At 36.1% G+C, this 20,673-nt stretch overlaps 1 protein-coding gene across 1 annotated transcript in view; it reads left to right on the forward strand.

The window, feature by feature from the left end:
- TTC6 (tetratricopeptide repeat domain 6) overlaps positions 1-20,673 on the forward strand; it is a 218,814-nt gene that overhangs the window by 129,157 nt on the left and 68,984 nt on the right. Inside the window, exons 10-12 of the mRNA XM_028851513.2 lie at positions 7,635-7,724; positions 9,297-9,371; positions 10,416-10,795. Of these exons, the coding sequence (XP_028707346.2) occupies positions 7,635-7,724; positions 9,297-9,371; positions 10,416-10,795 (545 nt within the window). The remainder of the gene's footprint in view (positions 1-7,634; positions 7,725-9,296; positions 9,372-10,415; positions 10,796-20,673) is intronic.

Genomic DNA, 20,673 nt, shown 5'->3' on the forward strand with positions numbered 1-20,673 from the left:
TGTGTACTTGACCTTATTTCAAACCTTTTCATTTGCAGTGTCTTTATTTATTTTCAAAGTAATTTCTATTGCAATTTTCCTTTTCTTTTTGATACACCATAGTGTTTAAACATTTTTTAAAAGCTTGTTGGAATTATTTAAAATTTTATTTTAAAACCTTATTAGTGTAAGAAATATATTCTTCAAAATACCAGTTTCTTGGAATTTATGGATATTTGCTTTTTTGTACTAGATATCCCAATATCTCTCAGTTAATTCAGTGGTATTATTTGTTATCATTTTTATATTGTGGCCAGACTAAGCAGAGCATACCTTTGGAATCAGATAGTCTCGAATCTGATATCCACTTACTTCCTGGGTAACCTTGTACTATTATTTTAACCTCATGAAGCCTCTTTTTTTTGTTTACACAGTGTGTTTTTTGAGGATTTAATGAGAGACTATATGGTGCATTGCTCGATAAGTAGTAGGTGCTCAAATAATAATAGACTTAGCTATTATATTATAATATTATTACATTTTATGTGGTATATTTATTTCATTTGATCTTATAAAGACTTTAATTAAATACGGATTTTCAATGAAGTTATGTTTTGTCAATTTTTCCATATGTTAGCCGGGCATGGTGGCTCATGCCTGTAATCTCAGCACTTTGGGAGGCTGAGGTGGGTGGATCACTTGAGGCCAGGAGTTGGAGACCAACCTGGCCAACATGATGAAACCCTATCACTACCAAAAATACAAAAAAAAAAAAAAAAAAAAAAAAAAAATTTCCACGTGTTACTAACAGTTTTACTTTCTGTGATTAGAAGATGTTTTGTCTTTATTATGAATTTTGTCTCTTATTGATTTGAAATGATCCAGTTTGGCCTATTCAGTGTTTGAATTCTACTCTAGTATGTCTAGCCCTGTGTTCTTTTCTCTGTGTTCAGAAATATTTTTATGTTAATACTTTTTGTTGTTTTTGTTTTGTTTTGTTTAGTTGTGCCATATAAGTAACATATGGTGTTTTGGTCCTACTATTATTATTTCATTTTGTGATTTCTGTTTTTTTAAAATTTCTGTTCTCTTTTGTTAACTCCCTACTGTCTGTGCTGTTTTCAGAGTGGCAAAGGCTATTACAATTGCTTCAGAAATCACACTAGTAGTATATGAATGCTTTCTTGTAGTAAAAATTCAAACAATAAAGATGAATATGACATAAAGAGCATTCCCCCTCCTTAATGCTGTCCTTCTCCAGTTCTCTTCTCCCTGAAGTTGACCGTTGTTAAATGCATTTTGTGTATCCATTCAGACATTTTCATTGTCATTTATGTCATGCAGGTGTGTGCAAATGAATACTTTTACATATATGCATTTGTAATTTATATTATTCTACATCTTAATTTTTTTCACTTAAAATACTTGAATATATATCTTTGCACACACATGTGTATTTCTCTGTTTGGAATTCCTAGTCAAAGTGTATGTATATTTCAAATCTTAGAAGACTATATATATTTGCATTTTTTTAATAATGCAGTCTAACCTTTTCATTTACTTGAGAAAATACATATTGTTTTTGAAAAATATGTCATGAGCTAGAAGGAGAAAGTTAATAATATAAAGTATATGAAAAGATTACCTTAATGCAAAAGATTGGTGAATATTAATTTGCATAAGTCAATGTGGCATCCATGAAAATATGATGCTCACAATCTGCTTCAAGAAAATCTGCTGAGGGGGCATACTTGACTGGCGGCCTCCAGCTGCTGTCCTGTAGACCTAACATGGCATTTGCTCCAAGGCCATGCTTCCTTGGGGCTGCTCCCAGCCAGGGACTGAGCACAAGGTGGTTGCTAGAGCAGATGCATTCCTGCTTGATTGTGATTGCTTTCATGGGCAATTTTGGCTCAGGGACTTTTCATCTGCCTGATTGAATCTTTCTTAGAACTGTTCTGTGGTCTGAAGCTCTTCCTACCTAATCCTTCCTTTCTCATCCCCTTTCACAGATGTCAAATCTGCATAGTGTTCTGAAGGCTCCCCCTGCCTATTCCTGTACCTTCTTTTTATCCTATAATGTTGATGTCTACTTCTACTTGAGCTGACAGAGTAGGGATTCTGTAATATGAGTGCAATGTTTTTTAAACTATATGTTTGTTTACAAAGTATGGGCATATATTTTTCTATGTATGTTTACAGGAAAGTGTGAATGTAGGGAACTGAGGGTAGGCAAAATTGTTTTAAAAGAAGTGAAATTGTAGCAGGAATAGGAAGAGTTAGTGAGAACTGGTGACCATGGAGTAACCCACTAGAAAAGTAGTATTGATACTACTACAACACCGAAAGAAAATCAGTATTGGTGGTTGTCCGCTCCCGGAGACCAGGAGAAAAAGATCCAATAGCATTTTCTGGCACAAAAAGATAGCTCAAGCTCACCCGACATTTTCATTTCACCAGAACTGGCATTGACTCTTTCTTCAAAGACTCCTGGTTCTGATGAATGGGAAATGATATTTAGATGCACAGATCTATGTGCTCATATTTTTAAAAAGCAAATTTAACTTATTTTTTTTGTTTGATGCTGCCTTTTTTATTTTCACCTGTTATTCCTTTTCTTAAACTTATATTTTTCAGTTGTTCTTTTTTAAATAAAATTCAGTAGTCTGGATATAATATACTCATGATTTTACATTTTCATGGTTATTTAAAAATATCTGGCATGTATTTAAACACATCAAGAGTCAATCAGAATCTATATCCTTTCTATGAAGGATTAAGACTTTAAAATGTTTCACTTTACTCCCATCTGCCATCTGCCACATTTGAGACCATTAAATATTTTTGATCCTGATAATTTCAGTGTTCACTCTGTGCATCAACAATTACATAGATTTAGCTGTTTTTCTGACTTAATTTTCTTTCCACAATTTCTTGTCTTATATCATTTCCTTTCTTCTAATCATTTTTGTTTTCCTGATTATATTTTTGACTAATTCTTTCCAGAAAGATTTGTGGGTGGTAAATTTTGGAGTACTTGTATTTGTGGATGTATATTTATTTTCCTGTGCCTCTTGCATTCCAATTTGATGTGGCATAAAATTCTATTGTTCTAATTACTTGCCAGGCAGCATCCAGTGTTGATAATAAGTATTCAGACACTGTAGTTCTCATTCATCCCACTTGGAATTTCTTGGTCTTGTTTAAAATGAAGACGTGAGTCTTTTTACATGTCATTTTTTCATTCATTCATCAGATAAATACATGCCAGTCACCTCTATGTTTGAGTCACTGTTCTAGAGGCTGGAGCTGCAGCAATGAAAATTCAAGGTCACTAATTTCATGGAGCTTACATTTTGGTGTGAGGTACAGATACAGTAAACATGTACAGTGGATTCTTGTCATTTGTGGTAGTTATGTTCCATAAAGTCACCTCAAGCACTGAATTACTTGATATTGAACTGTTGCCCTTAGGGGAAGTAGAAGGCGAGGGTCCTGTGAGCCTCTGGTTTTCATCAGCTGATCAATACATAACCTTGCTTTATGAGGTTTTCTATTTAAAAACACCTTATTTAATATATATTTTTGATTCATTACTACTGAAGTCATAGCCGACAGCACTATAACTCACGCCTGAAAGAAGCTTATGTAACACATTTATTTTCTCTGTAATGTACATTGCAGGCTTCTTGCACTTAGGAACGCTAGCCAGCACTTCAGCACTATACTGGGGACCATTTTAAAGAGCAAAATCACAAATCAAAAGCACAAAAATGTGAAAAACACGACACTAAATAGGCCATGAAAAGGAAACTTCTTTACAGTACGAGAGCTAAAACAAGAAGGCAGAATGACATTTTGTTCAACCTCAGCTGGGTGTTTAAATCTGCCACTGTGGTGTAGATTTGTCTATATTTTTCTGTAATATTGTCAATTTTTACTTTATATATTTTGGGGCCATGTTATTAGATGCATACAAATGAAGAATTGTTAAACATTGTTTGTGAGTCAAAACTTTCAGTAATGAACTGAGCTACTTTATTTTAGTAAACACTTTTACCTTAGAGTCTATCTTTATTATTAATGCATTGATAACAATTTTCCTTTATTAAATATTTGTTCCCTTACACATAACCTTTCTGTATTCTTATATTTTAGATGTGTCTTTTGTAAACAACATGTGATTAGAGGAAAACAATTAAATAGATTTGGATTTTTTTTTGTTTTTTAATTGGGCCTATTTAAAATTTACGTCCACTTTTCATTGTTATTTTTATTTTCTTACCCATTGTATGCTTAATTTTTGCCAATTATTTGGGTGTATTGTGTTTTATCATTTCTGTTGTAAAAGTTATATATAATTGATCCTTGAACAATGTGAGGGTTGGGGGTGCCAATCCCTGCACCGTTGAAAGTTCATGTGTAGCTTTCAACTTTCCAAAAACTTAACTACAAATAGCTTATTGTTTACTGGAAGCATTACTGATAAACAGTCAATTAACACATATTTTATATGTTATATGTATTATGTACTGCATTCTTACAATGAAGTAAGCTAGAAAAAAGAAAATGGTATTAAGAAGATTATAAGGAAGAGAAAATATATTTACTGTTAGTTAAGTGGAAGTAGATGATCATAAAGGTCTTCACTTTGTTGTCTTTATACTGATTAGGCTGAGGCAGAGGAAGAAGAGAGGTTGTTTTTGCTGTTACAGGGGTAGCAGAGGCAGAAGGAAATCTGTAAATAAGTAGATTTTCTGAACCCGTGAAGTTCAAACCCATGTTATTCAAGGGTCAACGGTATGTTTTTCTTATTCCTGTGGCAGTTTCCCTAGAATATGCATCTTTAACTTATTGCTATCTAATATACATTAATACCTTTATACTCCTCCAGGAAAATACAATGACTTCAGAATCCTTTGATTCCGTTTTCCCTTTCTTGACTTATGCTCTTACTTTGATCCTTAGCTTTTAAAGTCCAAACTAAATTTTCATTTTATGTAATATACCTTAAATTTTACCCATATATTTATCTCTTTTTTTTTTGCTTTTCTTTTTTTTTCCTCGCATCTCAGACACTTATATCTGGAATCATTTTACCCTCTGCTTAAATTGTATCCTATAGAATTTCTTTTAAGAGGAGGGGTAGAAGGTCTGCAGTTGGTGAAATCCCTGGTTTTTCTTAGTTTCAAAATGTCTTCATATTGTTTCATTCTTGAGGAATATTTTATCTGAGTATAATATATTGGCAGATGTTTTAACACAATAGTGATGTTCCATTATTTTCTGGCATTCATTATTGCTGTTGAGAAGTAAGTCTTAAATGTAAAGACTTTGAAGCTAATGCATTTTCTGCTTCTACTAAACCTGGCCGGTTTTAAGTTTTTCATTTGCATTTCCTATAGTTTCACTATGATGTGTCTAGGTGTATATTTCTTTTTATTTATCACATATTGAAATCCTTTGAGTTTGTAGTTGACATCTTTCATTAGCTATGGAAAATTTTTAGTAATCTCTATCCATTCTCTATTTCATTTTCTAGGATTTTAATCACATGTATTAGGTACCTTTTTTTTTTTTCCTCTCTTGTGCTTGGTATTGGATTCTGGACAATTTCTTCTAACCTATGTTATCGGTGAGGTCCACGAATTTCTCTCTTTAGTTGTGTATAATATACTGTTAAACTTGTTTTTTATATGGTTCTTTTTAGTATTTCTATTTTTCCTTAAATCTGTTATGTTATGGTGTTTCGTTTGTTTGTATACCTGTCTGTCTTTACATGTTTGCTTATCATTGTATTTAAAACATGATTTTAAGGAAACATTTGAGACTTAGAATGGCATTATGGCATTTTCTTGCTCCAAAGGACATTTTTGTTAGAACCTGAGGTCTTTACCATTTAGAAACAGCTTTAATCTAAAGTTGAGGCTTGAGTTTCTCTGACTACCCTCGTGATAGAGCCCAGATTGAAAGTCCACAAAAAAGTTGATTATTTCCACCCACTTTTAATCTGAGGGTGTACCCCTGTGGTATTCCAGTTTATATATAATTGGGATGTGTTATCAGGCTCCACATCTCAGGTAGATTCTGGACTTTGATTTTTGTCACCCTTGCCCCAAGAAATTGCCAACTCTGCAACTCAGAGTTATAGTTGTTTTGGCAAACATTCTGAGAACAAAGCATCTTTGAATAGTAGGCTTACTTTTTCTGGTCCTTGTTTTTTTCTCAGATTTTGGCTCATCTTTTCATTTTGCTAGCTCTCTGATGGTTTGACCATTGTTTTTCAAATTGTATGTAGCTCTCAGTTGTCCTCAGCAGAGTTCCTAATGTTACATAATTAGAAGCAGAAGTCATTATTGACTTTTAAAGAAACTGTTTCCATTTCTCTTTGCATCCCAGCTTTTATTGCATGCATACCAATTTCAACAATATCTTTGGGGTAGAGTAGGGGGACTTTTTTTTTTCCATTGGATATCACATAAGCAACACTGTAAGTGCCCTCTCAAGATACCTTAGTTTGGGCTTTATTTTGACAGTTTCCAAGGCTCCAGCATATAGGTTCCTTTTTAAAAATAAGTAACCATTGATTGTTAATAAGTTCCGAAGTTTTGATATCTATGAAGCATGGTACTAAGGTTGTTGTCCTTATTGTTGTTAAAAGCATTCTTTTAAATATGTAATATCTGCTATTCCATCATATTTCAATATCTTGTGTAAGCATATGACAAAATGGTTTGAAAATACCTGGTATACCATGTAGTTTGTTTTTAAAGAATAATGATGAAAGTGACCAGTATCTTTCTATTATGTCCGGTAATTATCTTACCATACATTGTACTATCACTACTTTCTGAAAATACAACTTGAGAGGATTTTTAGCAAAAATTCAATGCTTGGTGATTCCTAAGTTACCCATAGCCTTCTCCATTGTCAGTAATAATTACATAATATTTTTAAAATCTGACTTTTTGTTCAATAAATATTAAAAAAATTTTAATGTTAGTGTTCAAGACCTAACAATTTCAAAAAACAAAGTAGTAGTATGATTTAATTAATCATTAATCCACCCAGCTGTCAAATTTAGGTCTTCTAGGTTTCTGCATATCCAAACCACTGATTACAAGATAGAGAAGTAGTACATTTAATAATAACATTAATTATTGTGGCAGTTTACTCTTACAACAATAAATATATCTACATACTTAACCGATAGAATTCAAAGCATAAAGCACTTAAGGCAAATTTCATTCCAGTTTACATTTAGAATGATTGTTTGTATTTAACAATGAATGTTCATATGTTGACAAGCAAACTAGATAATGTTTTGTTCATAATCCTAATATTAATATGCTACATAAATTCAATGTTAACCTGTGAGATCATAGGATCATCGATCACTCCTAAGATTAAGGATGTCAGAAATAATGTAGAAGTAACCATTTTGCTAAATGCCAACACTGAAGCCAAATTGCAGGTTTTAGCCAAATACTATGGCTGTAGCTGGACTTTGATGCATCTCTGGTGTTTTCTAGAATTACACTACTTTCATATGTTTTCTCTTTTGTTAATAATGTTGTACTGTGAAGTAACAGTCATCGTAGGCTTTTAAAAAGTATTCCAAAACATAATTTAAAATTGTTATCTTTTTATCACAGAGTGTTCAAGCAAGCAGACTTTTAACTGATAAATTTTCATATAAAAGCAGTGCCATTACTTTTCGTCGACATAGCAGAACAAATTTTTGGGTATGTACAATTTTTGTTCTTAATTAAGATTGTTTAGTATATCTGCCTACAGTCCAGATATTAATTATGGTAATTCCAGAAATTATTTCTTGGGTCCGGGCATGGTGGCTTATGCCTGTAAATCCCAGCATTTTGGGAGTCTGAGGTGGGCAGATCATTTGAGGCCAGGAGTTCAAGACCAGCCTGGCCAATATGGTGAAACCCCATCTCTAGTAAAAAAACGAAAAAATGAGCTGGATGTGGTGGCATGTGCCTGTATCTCAGCTACTTAAGAGGCTGAGGTGGGAAGATGGCTTGAGCATGGGAGATCAAGGGCAACAGGGGGAGACTGTCTCAAAAAAAAATTTTTTTTTCTTGGTACTTCCTCATTCTGGGAAATGGCTCAGACCATTCAGTGCTATCTTTACTGAAGATACATTTCTACTTTCTCAAATATGCTGTTTTTATGACTGTTAGAAGATGTTATTCACTAAACAATAGCAGGATATTTGTTGTGAGTTTTTCTAACACTTCTAGTTTTTTCAGTCATTCTTGCATAGGTCTTCAATATCAAAGGAACATGTATATGAGTCTTTGACTAAATGGAGAAACTGTTTGTGGCCATGAAACACAGTAAGACTGATCACTTTAAATGGTGATCAGATACATAGTCATGACTTTTAGTATAACTAACTGCAGTGTATCCAATGACCTGACCTTTATTGGGTACAATTAGGACATGGTTTTATTTTTCTCTCACTAGTGCCTAATATAGTCCTTTTTTTTTTTTTTTTGAGACAAAATCTCACTCTGTCTACCAGGCTTGAGTATAGTGGTAAAATGGTGGCTTACTGCAGCCTGGACCTCCCGGGCTCAATGGGGTCTCACTATGTTGCCCAGACTGGTCTCAAAATTCCTAGGCTTAAGTGATCCTCCTGCCTCAGCCTCCCAAACTGTTGGGATTGCAGGTGTAAGCCACTGGATCTGGCCTAGATATTTCTTTATTACTGTTTGCATCATTATTATGCTTAAGGATATGGAACGTGCCATTTTCTTTGTATTTTGCAGTCTAGTTTAGTAGAGCTTTCCAACTCTTAATATAATAACACCAGTCTGGGTGTTATTATAGTAAGTGGTAACACTTGCGTGGTTTCCTGAACTATAAGGTTGAGATTGCTCATGATTAGAGGAGACTATCCAGGGGCTCCCACTAAAGCAGCCCCAGGGTGAAGGGGATTCATGGCTTAGCGTATCTGTCATACATTCACACACACCAGTGCCACCTACACCAGCTGGGTAGCTTTGCACTGTCCTACCTTGTACATAGCAGGTAATTGGTGTTTGTTATATCAAGTTGAATTTTAAAAAAACAAGATAGTTTTTATTATTATACACTCTTCTACATTAATTGATAGATTTTAAGTTCTCTTCCTCTGTATAAAGTCAGTGACTTCAAACTCAGTATCTGTATTTTAATTAGTATTTCTGAATTTCATTAATTTACCTAAACAGTTATTAGCCAAGGGTTATATATTTTAGCTTACCAAATAGTATTTGTGGCTAATGTATATTTTTCATTTGATTATTTCACAGTGTTTCTTATCAAGAAAATCTGCATCATTTGAAAATATCCAAAAATGGTTTAGTGCACAACCTACACAACTAAGGGTATTATAATTTTATAGTTTTTACTCTCTAGAAGAAACATGTGTATTCCTAGGAATAATAATCACCTTATGGTTTTTTTTTAAAAGCATATACTTCTATATTATATTCTCTAGTCTAATTACATATTGAGTTTTATATAGTTTCTTGAGATGGGGGAGTACAGTAAGTTGCAGATGGTCAATATCTCTATTGTACTTTAGTATATAAAAGTATGTAACTGGCTAGTATGAAATTATTATGTTTGAAATTTGGGCCAAAATTCACTATACAGAAATACATCTCTGTAACAAATTATTTATTAGCAAATGAAATGCATTTAACTTATTGATGATGGCTCAATAGGCAGGAAATGCTATATCAAAGGATTTAAAGTAATTTATCTTTTGTAAGTAATGAGTATTAGAGTTTCAGGTATTAATGCATAATTATTAAAATTATAATTATTAATATTATAATATTAAATAATACTATTATTAACAATTAAGTGGATTCTCTAATGATTAGATAAAATAAATACTGTAATAGATTGTGATTTCATTACTTCCTATTATAAATATAGAATTGAAAGTTATTGTGGAGAATATTTGAATGGTACTGTGTAGAAATTCAGTGTTGTTAAAGCGCTTTTGAAAGAAAACCCAAATTGATTTTTATGGAATAAGGCATTTTAACAGCTTTTGCCCATTCTACTAGTTTTTTTGCACTAAATATAAAAGTACAACATGTAATTTATTTGGATATGTAGAGAGCATTCTCTTTCAATTAAAATATAGAAAATCATAATGCTATCTAATTTATAGTGTTGTTTACATATACCTAATTAAACATCCTATGACCAACCAAATTATTGTACTTTGCTTGAACTAACCCACTATTAACTTTATCAGCTGACTTTTGAATAATTTTAAGAATACTGATTTTTAAACTTTTAAATTAAGTGACCAAACCACATTAATAGTAATTGTAACAGAATTAATTAATTTTGAATGCATAGCAACTAAATTGATTTTACACTTTTTCTTCCTCTTTGCTTGCTTAACTAAGCAAGTAAAATCTGCTGTAGACTTGAGGAAGGAGGATATCATAGCTCCTTTGGAAATCAAGAATGATATGCAAAGCAGTATAAAAGAGGTTATGTTTCAGAAAACAAAGGAATTGAAACGTCAGCTCCAGCTCACTAAGCAAAATAAAACTGAAGAACCCATCCCTGTGAAAAAAAATATAGATGACATCTTTGATAACATGTGCGAAAAACACAGTTTGAGAAATCTCTCTTTGACTCTCATTGAAGCATCTAAAAAAGCTGGCATTAGTTACATTGTTTATCCCAAGAAAAAGAAGATGAAATGGAAGAAAAGATTGAAACAACAAAAACTTATATTCGTGTATGAAGAGTTATCCAAGCCTCCAAAATCTCTTGAAAGGTCTTGTTTAAGTGATTTCTTTTTATAGTTTAAGAAATATATTGTGGTTTTGACCTCAATTTTATAATCTCACCTCATGAAGTTATTATTTTATTCTGCACTGAAAATATGAACCCTTCACTTTTTGAAAGACAAACCTCTGGCTGGGTGAGGTGGCTCACGCCTGTAATCCCAGCACTTTGGGAGGCCAAGGCGGGTGGATCATCTGAAGTCAGGAGTTCAAGACCAGCCTGACCAACACGGCGAAACCCCTCTCTACTAAAAACACAAAAATTAGCTGGGCATGGTGGTGTGTGCCTGTAGTCCAAGCTACTCAGGAGGCTGAGAAGAGGTTGAACCCGGGAGGCAGAGGTTGCAGTGAGCCGAGCACTCCAGCGTGGATGACAGAGTGAAACTCTGTCTTAAAAAAAAAAAGAAAGACAAACCCTCATTTAAAAATATATGGATATTTCATAGTATAAGTATGTGAATGATTCAAATTATAATTTAAATAGGGGATTGATTTAAGGACATGAGGTAAGACTAAATCAATTTGATAGCTAACTGAAATCTTCCAGAAAGTAAAAAACCCAAACAAGTTATTTGAAGTGATTTAGTAACAAAAAACAACTCCTGCTCCACACAAATTCTACCCATTCAAAATAGATATTTAAGTATTTTTAAATTTTAAGTTATTGAATTGATTTATAAATCTAGATAATTTTGGGCCCGGTGCAGTGACTCACACTTGTAATCCCAGCACTTTGGGAGGCTGAGGCGGACAGATCACGAGGTTCAGGAGATCGAGACCATCCTGGCTAACACGGTGAATCCCCGTTTCTACTAAAAATACAAAAAATGACCTGGGTATAGTGGTGCGCCCCTGTAGTCCCAGCTACTTGAGAGGCTCAGGCAGGAGAATTGCGTGAACCTGGGAGGCAGAGGTTGCAGTGAGCTGTGATCATACCACTGCACTCCAGCCTGGGTGACAGAGTGAGACTCCATCCCCCTCCCCCCCAAAAAAAAGGCTGGGCGTGGTGGCTCAAGCCTGTAATCCCACCACTTTGGGAGGCCAAGATGGGCGGATCACGAGGTCAGGAGATTGAGACCATCCTGGCTAACACGGTGAAACCCCATCTCTACTAAAAATACAAAAAAATTAGCCAGGCGTGGTGGTGGGCACCTGTAGTCCCAGGTATTCGGGAGGCTGAGGCAGGAGAATGACGTGAACCCAGGAGGCGGAGCTTGCAGTGAGCAGGGATCACGCCACTGCACTCCAGCCTGGGCAACAGAGTGAGAGACTCCGTCTCAAAAAAAAATGTTAAAAAATTTTTTAAATATTGTAAGCTCTTATTTAGGAATCAACACAGAAATATTTTTTTCCTTACTTGGAAGTAATAGTAGCCAGTATATTTAAAATTATGTAGGGACCTGAAATAATAACCACTGAAATTCCAAATGTGTTCATTATTAAGTGTTCAGGACATAACTTTCTTATAACAAAAGTATTGTGCAAAATAGTTTCCTAAAAGCTCTGAGGTTTCTTTTTAGATATCCCAGGACATCACAGAATTTATTAAACTTGTGTCCTTTTGAAAAAGTAAAGACTTTACTGATGATAAGAGAATAAAAAAAAATTTGTTCACTTTATAGTTATAAAGACTTGCTGTCTGCAAAAGAGTTAATTATCTCTTGAAATGGTGACTTATTGTCCTTGAGAAGACTGGGGGGCATAGTACTTCATAAGTGTGAGTGATAGAGTGGAACAGAGGCCAGCCATAGTGGAGAATGCCATTCAAGTCTCATGTTCTTTGTATACTACTTATGCTTAAGTTTCATCTGCAACAAATAGAGTATCTGGAAAATTTTTTTTGTTAGTTCATCTGTAGAAGACTTCAAGTAGGTTTTCTAAGTTGATAAATGTTTTAGATCAGAACCAGAAGTTTGCTTATACATTTTAGATACATTTACTGATTTTTAAAGTATTATGAATCTTCACCATCCTAGAAAGGGTAATACACACAGCACCATTTTGGCCACAACCTAAATGACTTCTATCTAAAAAAAGGATATAAACTGATCAAATGCTGCTTCTGTGGGGTGTGGTCTTCTTACTGACCTTGTATCATTCTGAATATAAAGTTTTACCATTTAAAAAGATTTCTTTGCCTTCTAATAACTGACTTTGAAATTTGTATGTGCTGCCAATGGGTGTAACAGGAACCCTAGGATGAACCTCTTGGTGGAGGCAGTAAAACAAACTGTGGGAATATTTGTTTAAGACAATATGTTAGTACAGCTTTCTTACCTTTTTTAAAAAAAATCTTATTTCAAACTAATTTACCACATATAAATGTAGACACAAATTGTTAGTTCAAAACTAACAACTATGGAGCAACTTGAAAAATAATTTTGTTCCTATAGTTTGAGACTTTTTTCCCTTTTTTTTTTTTTTTTTTTGAGACAGAGTCTCTCTCTATTGCTCAGGCTGGAGTGCAGTGGCACCTTGGCTCACTGCAACCTCTGCCTCCCAGGTTCAAGTGATTCTCATGCCTTAGCCTCCCAAGTAGCTGGAATTATAGGCATGTACCATGACGCCTGGCTAATTTTTCATATTTTTAGTAGAGACAGGGTTTTGCCATGTTGACCAGGCTGATCTCGAACTCCTGACCTCGGGTGATCCACCCGCCTTAGCCTCCCAAAGTGCTGGGATTACAGGCATGAGCCACCGTGCCTGGCCTTTTCTCACTAATCTTAATTTGGTAATTCACAGATTTGCGTCTTACCATTTTGTGTTCAACCATGAAGGTTATTTAATCACACCCATTCTTGGCTGGCTTCTCTTAATGGTGGGAAGCAGACTGCATGTGTTCTTATACATCAAGTCAAATTATGACTGTGGAAAGTCACTCCTGCAGAAGGCCACTGGAGCCACCTCACCCAGATTCATGCATTTCCTTTTATCTCCTTAGCCCTGTTGCTTCCCTGCTCAGCTAGGTCATGGCAGGTTGCCAGAGTTTGCAATAACTTTGCAGCTTCATTGTTTCTCTAGAAATTTCCCTCTGCTTTGGTCTCTGAGCTCAGTGTTGACAGAGCAACCCGAGGGAGTAGAGGAGAGCTTCCTCAGTAGCTGGCTGACCCACAGTGAGCTCTTCCTATCAATGAATCTTGGCTGCCTTCACTCCCTTGTACCCACTGCCTTACTTCCTATGTGGGCTTTTGTGAATTGCTAGCCTCTTGATCTCTGCCAACGTTCTGTCTTCTGGGACTGAGTAACATTCTTCATCTGAGATCCAGGCTACCAGCCTGTGTGACAATGGCGTTCCTATCCCTCTGAATGCATCTTCTTGTGCCCCTTTCTAGAATAATTGTCCTTAGTCTTGACTCACTTGACCTGCTCCTGCAAGTGAACCTGTGGTCTCAGACCTGGTTTTCTTGGCCCATCTTGTGCTGCTGCATTCCTGAGAGTAGCAGAATTTATTTTCCCCCAAGCAAGAGTTGTTATATTTTCCTTAGTTGTTTTACTCTTCCACTTTTTGTTTTTTGTTTTTTTGTTTTTTTTTGAGACATGTTTTCACTTCTGTTGCCCAGACTGGAGATCAATGGTGTGATTTTGGCTCACTGCAACCACAGCCTCCTGGGCTCAAGGGATTCTCCCACTTCATCATCTTAAGTAGCTGGGCCTACAGGTGGGTGCCACCACGTGTGGCTACTTTTTGTATTTTTTGGTAGAGACAGGGTTTCGCCATGTTGCCCAGGCTGGTCTTGAGCTTCTGGTCTCAAGCAATCCACCCGCCTTGGGCTCCCAAAGTGCTGAGATTACAGGCATGAACCACTGCGCCTGGCCATCAAGACTATTTTGACTTTCATTTACCACTCTGCTTCTCTAAGAGCTGGCAGCAGTGATGTTCTAGGAGCAAGAACTCTGGATCAGGAATTTGTATACATCCATATCCCAACCTCCATTTACTAGATCCTCAGTGACTAGACCGAGCTACTTAATTTCCTTGAATATTTGTTTCCCCATCTAGAAGATGAATACCCTGTCCACATGGTTTCTGAAGTTATGTCCAGCTCAAATATCCCTTGATTTGGGTAGTCAAATTATCCTTATTTTTATACCAATAATATTTTGAGCAAAACGTTTAAACTGTTCAAAATTTCTGTTTCCTTTAATTGTCTTACATCTCATCTCAGATTAACTGTATGTACACATATTCCAGCCCAAAGGCTTGACTTTCTCAGACTGGTGTGATAGCTAGCAGATTAATTTACTCTTGTTCCTCCAAATGAAAAACCATAAACCATATTCATGGCTATGAAAACATGATTTAAACTTGCAGTACAGGAAGAAATATTTACCTTTTGGGGTAGATGTAAACAGCCAGTCCCCTCTTTTATCATGTTCCTTTTCTTTGTATTATTTAATTTTAGTGATCTGGGACTATAATTCTTCCTCATGAAAGTTCATCCATTGTCTGCATTTCCTTTCCTTTTTACATCCTTCTAGAAAGTTATATAGCAAGATCTTGTTTCCTTAAAAACATTGTACTTATTTTATTAATATTTATAGTAAAAATAATACATGCTTATTGTAAAAACTTAGAAAATACAGCAATACTACCATTGAGAAATAAGTCACAATTAAAATATTTTTGGATGTTTATGTGGGAATATATTTTAACAAAGCTGTATGTATATACATGTATGTGTGTATAATAGTGCTTATATATCTATATAGAAACCTTGAAATTATATACATCAAACTATGAAAGTGATTATTTCTGGAATAATGAGAAGTGATTGGTGGGTGGTTCAGGAGTTAGTCTGGGATATGTATAGCTTCAAACTTAGATTTAGAGGACGCCCTCTTTCAACTCTCTTTTATCTGGAATTTCCTCCTCATTCTTGCCTCTTTAGTATCCTTTCTGCAGTTTTTCTGCCCAGTAAAATTTCAGAGTACTGATCACAATTTTAGATGTTACAGAAAAGTCAGGATATTGAAAGAGTGAAGCCTCTGAGTAGGCAAACGTGGATGGGACATAGAACACAAGTGATACAACTGAACTCCCAGGGAAGAAGTTTTGTACATTATATGAATAAAGCATCTTCCTTCCCTGGGAATGTATATTTTGTTTAAGAAAATGAAGTAAGTGTTCAAGGCAGATAGCTCCTATATTTTCAATGAAGGCAAAGTTTATCAGCTTAAAGTGAAGAGTTGGAGGGACTATAGTTAAATGCAATTTCTCTTGTTAAATCATGGCACATAGTAAGAATTCAGCAACAATTTGATGAATGAATAAGTTCAGCCATTCATTTCTGCAATATACATTTATTGAGCACTACTCAACAGTACTACATAACAGATACCGTTTTAGACAAGGAGCATAGGGCAAGGAACAAGATTGGCAAACTCCCTGTCCTCATAGAGCTTATATTCTAGTGGGAGAGAAAGTGGAGAGGTAAACAAATAACATTAGGAAGTGACGAATGTAATGAAGAAAATAAAGCAGTGTAACAAAGGTTACTATTTTAGACAGAGTGGTCAGAAGCCTCTATAAGGTAGTGATATTTGAGCGTAGAACTGAATGGAATGAGGGAATGAGGTATTTGAATATCTGAAGTGGTCATAGTGAGTGCAAAGGCCTTGAGTTGGAGACATGCTTGTTGCTTTTGAGGGACAACATAGAAATCAGTGTGGCTAGAACAGAGTGAGTGCAGGGTGGAAAGAAGCGAGGTTGAGGAAGTGGTCAGAGATAATACCAAGTGGTATAGGCCAGAGTAAATTTGAAATTATTCTTAAGAGTGCCAAGAAATCATTGGACTTGAGAATGGGGTAGTGATGTTTATAGGTTATGGCAAAGACTTTGGATTCTTAATAGAAAAGGAAACATTGGGATTTGGGAGCAGTGAGTTGATAGGATCTAGTTTATGTTCCAGAAGGTTCACTCTGGTTACTTGTGAAAAATAGATTGTAGTGAAACAGGGAGACCAGTTAGAAAGCTATTGAAATAATTGAGGTGAGAAATAGTTTCTTGGTTTGGGATGATAGCAACCAAAGTAGTGGAAAGTGGTTAGATTTTAGATAGATTTTAGAAATAGGGACAACAGGATTTGCTTGTGGGTTGGATATGGGATATATATACACACACACACACATACACACACACACACATATATACACACATACACATATATATGTACGTACACATACACATATATATAGGTATGTACACACATATATGTATGTGTGTGTATATATATGGAGAGAGTTGTCCCTGACATCTAAATGTAACTTCATCAGATTCTCCTAAACTAGGGGAGTGGAAAAGAAAGCATGTCAGGTCAACAGCTGCAAACCAGGTGCCAGAAGGTGTGTTCATTGCTTCAGTAAATATACCACATCTGGAACTAAACCTGTAATTGTTATCACCACCTGATTAAATTTGTGATAATTTATAGTCACTTCCTACAAGCGATGTTGGTTTTGCACTGGTAGAACAGGAAAGTAAACTGGAGATGTGGTGGGAATTGCCACCTATATCCTTCAAGTCTGATGGTGACACTAATGTGTAATTTCCCCAGAATCTGGTATTGCTTTTTGTTTGCTATCTTGGTGGATAGTGGTGTGAGATGGGATGAGGGCGATTTCCACTTGGCCCTTACTACCATTATCTTCCTCAGTCTACCGTTTATTCAGTTGTTACATGTATTTACTCCCACTATACATTCTGGGACTAGGGAAATTATCAAAAAATGGGTCCATGTCTCACTAGATCCACTGTTAAATGGTCTCAGACCAAGATTCTATCACTTGACTTTCGTAATTCTTTAATTTGATTGATAAACATCAGTGGGATTTGTAGTGGGTATCTGTGGATTAGCATAAGGTCAGAGCCAGTATCTAATTACCCCTAAAAGGTTTGAGGTTCCCCTTTCTTATACCTTTAGAAGATTTCAGGGAAAATTCACTGTGTATACCGAAGCCACATTGAAGGATTCTTCCTCAGTGATACTTTTCCCGACCTTCCTGTTAAGAGAGGTTTTGGACTATGAACTGCCTGGGGTGTGAAAGCTGGGTAAAAGATTGTGAACCCCCACTATAGCTGGTTAGATTTGTACTGGAAGACCTATAAGTTTTTCCCCTATGTAAGCAAAGAACACCCAAGCAAGCTGCCCATTTATCTCATCTCTAAGGACATTTAGACATTTAGTTATTGCCACAGGTCCTTGAGAGTTAAAATCCTGTTATTACTATTCTGACTCTGTTGCTTATTGTGGTCATTGTATCTACCATATCTGTAGTGGTAAATGGGATTTTACCACTCCAGGGTTCTATTATTCCCACTGGAGTCAGTGAAACAAATTTCTTTGCTCCCGTTCTCCCACTGTCATTCTTTTCCAGCTCTGAGGTCAGCATCCACAAGGCTTTTCAAGGGTATTGCCCCCTCACTTATGCGTTCTCTGGTCTTTCCAAGGGTTAGGACTTGACTAAGCACATTCCATATTGCAGACAAATTCCTGTTTCTTGAACCTTAGAACTCATTCCTCTATAGCAATGGCTCTTATAGTGTAATCCATGCATGTTTGTTACCTGGGAACCTGTTAGAGGTGCAAGTTCTAGAAGTCCACCCTAGGTCTACCGAATAAGAGACCCTGAGGGTGGAGCCTCAAAATCTGTATTTTTAACAAGTCTTTGGGTAATTCTGATGCATGCTGAAGTTTGAGAACCCTTCACTTAGAGTATTCCCAGGTGTTCTAGCTAAGGCTGTGTGTGGTGAGGCCAGCAGCCACCAACCCAAGGTCACCTCCATGGAGGAGGAATGTGGGAGACTGAGGGACTGTAATGGCTGAGGCTCCATGAGAGGGTTTGAGAGTCACAGCTGAGTGATTTCAGGACATGCTTGAGGTAGGTGCCTTACAGCATATGAGGCAATGTCACAGTGTAATCATTGAAAGAAACTTATGCAGGAGAGGACTGAGAGTCTGAGATAGGGGATCTGACAATTCCTCAGCCAGTTTCCTCAGTAAAGGGAAGATAAGTGGGAACTGGAGATTTAAAATTCTCACTCTCATTCATAGCTCCTTGCATGTTAACATCCCATATTTCAGTTTTCTGCTTCTTGCCTACTAGCTTCATTAACTTGGTTCACAAAGTTTAGAGGCTACTTAATAGGTACTGCAACTACTCTTTGGTCTGAAAGAAGTAGTCAACTGAACACACAATTTTTTATTTTATTTTATTTTTTATTTATTTATTTTTTTATACTTTAAGTTCTAGGGTACATGTGCACAACATGCAGGTTTGTTACATATGTATACATGTGCCATGTTGGTGTGCTGTGCCCATCAACTCGTCAGCACCCATCAACTTGTCATTTACATCAGGTATAACTCCCAATGCCATCCCTCCCCCCTCCCCACAATAGGCCCTGGTGTGTGATGTTCCCCTTCCCGTGTCCAAGTGATCTCATTGTTCAATTCCCACCTATGAGTGGTGTTTGGTTTTCTGTTCTTGCGATAGTTTGCTGAGAATGATGGTTTCCAGTTGCATCCATGTCCCTACAAAGGACACGAACTCATCCTTTTTTATGGCTGCATAGTATTCCATGGTGTATACGTGCCACATTTTCTTAATCCAGTCTGTCACTGATGGACATTTGGGTTGATTCCAAGTCTTTGCTATTGAACACACAATTTTTATAATAATTATTGTTGTCTTAATGACTTAAAGCTCCTTGATCTCCCAATGCCTTGTCTTCCACCTGAACATCAGTCCCTGCTAACATTGGTGATATTTGACAAATTTTTATACCACCACATGCCATGGATTACCTATGTCCTATTTCAGCCTGGCAAGGAGGTTATCCTAGAATGCTTTATGTGTGTGTGTGTTTCCTGAGTCCATCTCTGGTACTAATTACTTTGTCAGTGAAGATCCCAATCATAAACACCACTCAGCTTAGGATAATATTGGGAGAAATTTACAAAAATATCAAAGTACAAGGAAACCAAAAATAATAATGCAGTATCCTGGGATTAAAAATGTAAAGCCATTTTCTACTCCGAAATTTGAGAGGACAAAAAGAGGGAGTGATGACTAGAAGCTGAAAGAAAAGAGTTGTATAGAAATGGTTTTCTCGAAAGCAGTAGTGATCTTTGTTCAAGAATCCTGGGGAGTTTGAGGAGACCCTTCATCAGGAAGCCAGAGGAATAAACACCTTGACTTCACTCTCCTCCTTCCCTCTGTTGGGGTTCCTAATTGGATAAACTTTATGAGAAGACAGAGACCAAGGGATCCTAAGGCTATAGTCTGTGCAGATCAGTTTCCTGGGACAGGGAGCAAGATGGAGAAGGGTAGAGATGAATATGGAGGTGCAAACAAAACTTATCTGGCACAGAAGACCTTTCTAAAGTGACATTTGGTCAGAAATATGAATTGAGAAGGAGCCAACCAGTCAGAAGGGCTGACAAGGGCAATGGCCTTGAGGCTTGCTCAAGGCTGGAAGTTAGGGAATGAGGGGGAGAGTAGTGGTGTCGAATATTTATGCTGGTACCTGATCACGTGGGGTCTTATGGACCATGGTGAAGAGCTTGATTTGCATACTGGGGAAGCTCTTGGAGGAGTGATATGATCTTATGTACATTTGTAAAACAAAAAACAAAAACTATGCCTGGCTGCCATGCAGAGAATGAATTAGACAAAGGGCAAAAGTAGGAGCAGGGAGTTAATAATATTATTCTACTCTAAGAAGAATAGATGATGGTGGCTTGCACTAGAATGTGGAAAGGAATAGAGAATTTATGAAAGTAAGGAAAGGGAAGGAAACTGACTTTTCTTACTTTTGTTCTCCTAGTGTTCAGCACTAGGTATTTCTCATAGTACATACTCAGTAAAT

The sequence above is a fragment of the Macaca mulatta genome, chromosome 7 (assembly GCF_049350105.2).
Source record: "Macaca mulatta isolate MMU2019108-1 chromosome 7, T2T-MMU8v2.0, whole genome shotgun sequence".
NCBI lineage: Eukaryota > Metazoa > Chordata > Mammalia > Primates > Cercopithecidae > Macaca > Macaca mulatta.